Raw genomic sequence first — 6,487 nt, 5'->3', positions numbered from 1 at the left:
GCATTACCCAGGGAAGGGTGGTGCCCACCTCTCAGCTTCCTGTACTCATTCCTGGGCACAGGTAAGACCTCCCTCAGCCCTCCCCCAACTGTATGACCCAGTACTGCTAGTGCAGGGGAGAGGGCAGGAGCAGCCCAGGACAGTTCACACACTTAGTGTCACATCTGATCTACTCCACTGTCCTAGGAGGTTAAGTTTTATCCCCATTTCACAGATGACAAGGCTGTCTCTTACAGCAGTGTATCTTTAGTAACTGCCAGGTTGAGTCCTCCAACTTCAAGTCCCAGGGGTAATGTGAGTTCTATTTATCATTTTGCATTCTAACAAGAATTTTAAGTGTCTCCACTGCCTTCATAGGCTCAATGAATAGTTGTTTTGATTGCCTAGTTTGTATTAATTTCCTATTTCGTTTATCTTTTATTATTTCCTTTACCACAAAAGTAACTGGTGGTTTTTAGGGGAAAAAGTAAAAATAAGAAAAAAAAAAAAAAAACCTCCGGTCCCACCACACAGAGAAAACTGTTATTTCTCTTTGGTCTACTCAGTTGCATAGTTTCCCTGTGCATGGATGTATTGTGTAACCATATATGTTTTTCTTTCAAAAATGGGCTGATACTGTATATGTAGTTCTGAAAATTGTTTTTGTTTATTATCATTTTACAATGTACCATGAACATCTCTTCCATGCACATGGGTGAAAATCCTCTACCAAAAGAACGCTGTCATTGGATCAAAAGGCTGCTGGTAACGAGAGTGACATCTAAAGCAAATTATCAGCTTAAGGTTAAAGCACAGAGCCTGGCAAATATCTACCAGGGAAAGCAGGGCCAGCAATATTCTCATCAGAGAAGTCAGAATTGAAGGCCAAAGGCGTTAAATGTATGGAATATCATGTAAGCCCCTCTGGGCCCTACCTCCGCCCCTCACTCCCCTGATGCCCCGTTGGCCCCTTGCGGCAAACGGATCCTGTACATCTCTCTGCATCCAATGAAAACCACCCATTTTCTGCTTTTTCCTTAGCTCCTCCTGGGCCCTTGACATATCTCCACATTCTCTCATCATCTCCTCACTGCTCAGATGCCTTTCCTGTAAGTCCTCCTGAGAGTTCCTCGGGGAATCGTCCGTCGTCCACCTGTCCGTTTTTCGCTTTGCTTTCCGGGGCACATAATCCTCAGCTGGGCGCTTTTCCTCGGCCCGCGGCTGGCTCTCTGGCTTTGCCTGGGATTCTGTTTTGCCCTCACCTTGTGGCTTGCCCTCACCTTCGGACTTTCCCTGCTTTTCTTGCTTTCCCTCATCTTCCCGGTGTCCCTCGTCATGTGGCTCTCCCTCATCCTCTAGCTTTCCCTCATATTTTGGCTTCTTCTCCACTTTCCTATTTTTCTCATCTCCATTTCCTTCATCTTCTGTACTTCCTTCATCTTCTGGCTTTCCCTCATTTTCTAGATTTCCTTCGTTTTTTGGCTTTCCTTCATTTTCTTTGTAGAGCTTTTCCATGTTGAGATTTTCCCTCTTTTACCTGTGCTAGGAAACAAAGAGGAGACACAGGACACTGAGGGCTTAGGGGATTAAACTTGTCTTTCTCAGGATTTTCCTGACCCTATCCCACCTTCTAGGTCCACCCCCTACCTTTACATTCCTTCATTTCCTCCCCACTTCACACATGTTCACATGAGCCAACCTTGCAGAAACTTCCACAGGTGCTAATCCCTACAATTAAGGGGGTATGGTGAGAAACCTGTGGAGAGAAGATTGGTCCCTAAACTTTGCTCTGACCTTGGCTATGCCTAAGTGGGTAGGCCCAACTTACATGGATCTGCAAGAATCTTGGGCAGTTTTGTCCTTTTTCCTCTGACCAGTTCTCAGATTTCAGGGCTACTCTTATATCCTCAAGGGGCATCACAGATGCCACACCTCCCTTCTCTCACTTCCTTATTTTCCCCTCTATCCTCACTAGCCATAGAGCACCATATTCCCTTAGGGTTTTGACAGTGATCATGTATCTTGAAACTGCAAGAGGGAAGATTGAAAGAGGGGTGCTAGGCAGTGGCCTCTCCAGCTTATGCTCTGGCTTAAGTCACTTCTATCCCAGGGGTCCTGGAGCAGTTGCCTCCTTCCACTGACCTGCACTGATACTGCAGGTCTTTCCTTTTCTTGTCTGGGTTGGTGCCACAACCACAGACCTGAAGACCTGCAGAGAGACAGGAGACAGATGATGAATGAGGGATTGTGACAGTGAATGACTGGCAACAGGGACACTGGTTCTTTTCTGATTCTGTCAAAACTTTCCCAACTCCTACCACTCCTTGTCCTTTCCCTTGCCTTCTCTGATTCCCCCTCTACAGGTCCTTCCTAAGAGCCTGTATTTTTTTCTACTACTGGGCAATGGGAGAGAAAGATTACTGCCAAAGTGTTTCTATGTTTCTGAATCCTACTCCCAAATTTCTCTCTCACTTTTTCTGGCACTAAAATGAGTGGGGTTCAGGACAGGTATGTTCAGAAAGCAGACTCTGCTGTACTCAGTTCTATGCATTCCAAACCCCTCACCGCAGGGCAGGGAATAGCACAAAGCCTACCACTTTTCTGAAAATGGTGATGACACACACGGGGCAGGGCAGAAATGTCCAGAGCACTCCTGCTACCCCTTCTGTCCCCACATACATAGAAAGCCCACATTATCCTGCAATGCAAGAGACAAATTCTTTACAAACTCAGTAAAATGTTTGGTCCATGCTGCCTCCTCTGAACCCTCCCTAGCTCAGAAGCCACTCCTCCTCGATAGGCAGCTGGTCCCCAGACCAAACCTCTGCCCCTCTCTTCTGTAGCACCTCCTCCCCCATCCCCTCCGCCCACCATTTCCGGCTCCAAAGTGGATGGAGGATGGAGACGAGATACGGGGAACTCAGGCCCGGACCGGTTGCAGGGTCTGTCCTCCGCATCCCGGGGTCACCTACTACGCCTGCTTCCAGCCGCCTAGCTGGGATCGGGCCGGTTCCTCGCGGCGGTTTCCTCGCCGTCCCCTCCCCCAGCCCTTATTCTCCATCAGATGTCGCCCAATCGCCTGCTTCCTAGGAGATCCCAACTGGTACCCATTGTCAACCCTTGACCCCTCTCGAGCGCCCCCCTGCCAAGCCCTCCATTTCTTGCACCAAACGGATGGACATCGGGAAAGGAGTAGAAAGAATCCAGTCCTGGAACTGCTCTGGTCTTTGCCCTCTGCTGCCCAGACCCCAGGGGTCCGCAGGCGGCGGTGGATTCGTAGCCTTCCCGGGAAAATGACTCCTCACATATTCTTCTGCCAGAAGCCCCCACTTCTCCTGGGAAATAAGGGATGGTACCCAGATCTCGCCCCCAATACACACAATTTTCTGAGCCAAAATGAATGGAGGTGGAAGGGGATGGTATCCAGAAAGCAGACCCGATCCTCTGTTGCTTCTGTCCGTTACCATCCCCACCTCAGGGGTCCCTGGCTTGTACCGACCTGCAGGGCTATAGGACTGTTGCCCCCTCCGTCCCTCAGTCTGAATTCTGTCTTCCTCCACGGAATTAGGGAGCTGATACCTGGAGGAGAGGGACTTCTGCAAACGTCGGCTCCTGATCACGTGAGAAAAACGTCACCAGTGGGATCGGGTCCCTAGTTCCCCTCCCACCGGCAGAAAGTGCATCAGGAACCAGCTCATTTTACTCCCTTCACTAGTTCCGCCCCACCCCCAACACTTCATGGGGCCCTGTCACTCATTTTGGTCTTTGCTAATCCTAGAGGTCAAGTGTGGCACTTTCCCCCGTGAAATGTATTTATTCTGTGGTTATCAGGTAAAGGCTTCATCTTCTCCTAGGATTGCTGGCGACTGGCACATCTCTGAGAAATTTTTTTTTCTTTTTATCCCAAGGCACGTACTCCTTCAATCTACATCTCCACTCAGCCACTGATGTTCATTCTGCCTGTGGTCCAGACCTTCCCATAATTGGTACAGGGTGTATCATCAAGTAGGGAAGCAAGTAGTTAAAATAGGGGTTTTGTTTTCTTTTTAATATTTTTCTGCTTTATTTAATTTACTCCCCTCAGCATAAGTTATTCTTATAAGCACAAAATTAAATAAAGCTATTTCATTTGGGAGAAAGTGTTTAGGCTAGAGACAAAACCTAACAAGATTCCAAAATTTTCTACTCAGAATAGAGACCAAATTTAATTCATAATATTAACTTTTGCCATATAGACAATGAATTCAATTGGCTACATACGAAGTATACATTTTAAAAGAATTTTTATAAATAGTTGGTTCTCTCATGTTCTGTTTAAAAACACATACACATTTATTTAATGCTCCCAAACAACTGCTGATTGTAAGTAGATTTGCTGTAATCTGATGGTTGACAGAAAATTCAAAACTATCAGTTTTGAAAATTTTGCCCTTGGCTATTTTCATTCAGAGGCTTGGCTCTGGGCAAAAGGAAGAGCTGTGAGAGTGAGGCAACTGGGGGTGTAAGGGGTACAAAGATGATCCCATCTTCCCAGCCCTGTCAAGGGAGAGGGGAAAGGTGCTTCCCTCCTACCCCCTCTCATATCCCAGAGCCTCTCATCCCCTGCTTTCAGGCACCCAACTTTGTTGCTCAATCCAAAAATAGGTGGACAGATGACTAAGGTGGAGACCTGAGTAAATGCCTTTGGCTCCTTCCCTCCTCCCTCCCCCAAATTCGCACAGGCATAACTCAGCCCCAGCAGGGAAGGAAGCACTATTCCTGCCACTGAAAACCAGAACGGATCCCTTCTATATCCCTGCAGCTGAGGATTTCCATTAGGCCTGGAGAAGTGATTGTTAGGGGGAAACCCCTCCCCCCCCCAGACCTGTCCACTCTCTGCCCTTATCCACAGTGCTTGAGTGGAAGCCTCCCTGGACCCTGTCTGCTGCCTCCCACCTGGCCTAAGGGGTGCAGTCTGGTGGGCCTCTCACCTAAAACTACATCTCCAGGGAACCCAGAAGGAGCCTCACCTTGCTGAAGAGTTGCTGCCTGCCAGTCCATACCACCCTATGGCTCTCTCAGCCAGATTTAGGCTAGTGGGTAAGGAATTCTGACATGCTGATCATGTCAGAATATTGACTTAGACCAAGTGTTCCCAACTGATGAAGCCTGTGGACCACCTGAAATGGTATGCAAGGTAGTGTATGTTTAGGAAGTAGCAGAGTATATGCACTTTTGTAGGAAGATCTGTACCCTAGGAACCTAAGAAATGCTAATGCAGAAGCAGATTAACATCACAAAAAAGCAGAAGCTATGAGGTAGGGAAAAGACAGAAAGAAGAAGAAACTGCTTCGGAATGAGATGGGAAGGGGAAGAGAAAAATAACAGCTGAGCCATGTTAAAGGGAGCTCACCTATTCCTTGGGTTCAGGCATTATTAACCTATGAATCCCCTGGAATTATGTTCAAAATCATGTACGTGTGTGTGTGTGTGTGTGTGTGTGTGTGTGGTGGGGAGGAATAGGATATATATATTTTTTATTTGGTGTGTATATTTGCAAAGAATAGGGTCCATTATTCCCATTAAATGTTCAAAGGGGTACATAATGTAAAAATGATGAAGGCCACTGGCCTTGATAATATATTTTTATATACATTTTTTTCCAAATAGGGCTATATTTATTTTCTTTTTTAAGGAGAAATTCTCATAACATAAACTTAACCATTTTATTTATTTTTGCATTTAAATGTATTTATTTATAAAATATATAAATTGAAAACATGAGAATTTATAAATAAGCTTAGTTCATATTTTTGTAAAACAATTTCTTTTCTACTTTGAGAAATTTAAGAGATTTTGAAACTCTATGTGTCTTCTCATTTCTGGCCCAATATATAAGAAACTTGAAAATTGCAACTCTCTCCTAATAAGTAAAAAGCTGAGCAAACTGAAAACTCAACTCTTCTTAGATCCATAGAGAAGTGAGGTCACAGGGCTTCCCCCCAAGCTGAAAAGACATACAGGTAGATATAGAAAATCATATTTACCAGAGCAAGAAACCATGAGCAGAAACCTTTGTGGGAACTAGTGTTTGGGGTAGGAAAGCCTAAACTATAATTGATGAATTGCTAGAGGCTCAGTGTGAGCAACTCCGAGTTAAAAACTCTAGGGGGACCCAGTCATAGGGGTACCCTCACCGTTTTGTGAGTTAGCTAGTCCAGGAGCATTAGCTAGTTCTCACAGTGAATATCTTAGAAAATCCCCTTGTGTTTCCAGCAGGGGAAGGGTAAAAGGAACCATTTGGAAATATGACAGAACATTCTGTTTTTCTTAACAAGATCTGCCCTCAAGAGAAATTATTTCACCAGAGCTGAACCTGCTGAGATTTTATAAGTGCCTAATTGACCTGGGGAAAAGAAAACACCCAATTCCAGCCCACTCTAGCCATCCTGTTTCATCTAGGGGGGTGGAGGGGACTGGGAAGAACTTGTGAAGTTCACAATCCAAAGGCAAAGACTCACTAAAAGAC

At 45.7% G+C, this 6,487-nt stretch overlaps 1 protein-coding gene across 1 annotated transcript; it reads right to left on the bottom strand.

Moving 5' to 3' along the window:
• Positions 1 to 626: 626 nt before the first annotated feature.
• TCEAL5 (transcription elongation factor A like 5) lies at positions 627 to 3,554 on the bottom strand. The gene is made up of 3 exons (XM_069463876.1): positions 3,479 to 3,554; positions 2,122 to 2,188; positions 627 to 1,521 (listed from the first exon to the last, which is right to left on the bottom strand). Exon 3 carries the CDS (start codon positions 1,492 to 1,494, stop codon positions 874 to 876), a length of 621 nt encoding a protein of 206 aa, XP_069319977.1. The 5' UTR covers positions 1,495 to 1,521; positions 2,122 to 2,188; positions 3,479 to 3,554; the 3' UTR covers positions 627 to 873.
• Between the last annotated feature and the right edge of the window lie 2,933 nt (positions 3,555 to 6,487).

Source organism: Eulemur rufifrons, chromosome 30 (assembly GCF_041146395.1).
Source record: "Eulemur rufifrons isolate Redbay chromosome 30, OSU_ERuf_1, whole genome shotgun sequence".
NCBI classification, from domain to species: Eukaryota; Metazoa; Chordata; class Mammalia; order Primates; family Lemuridae; genus Eulemur; species Eulemur rufifrons.
The sequence above is the reverse complement of the archived record's forward strand: the minus strand, read 5'-3'. Positions and strand labels throughout refer to the sequence as shown.

Excerpts from the sequence above, each read along its gene's own strand:
- TCEAL5 (XM_069463876.1), bottom strand. The coding sequence starts at position 1,494 with ATGGAAAAGCTCTACAAAGAAAATGAAGGAAAGCCAAAAAACGAAGGA.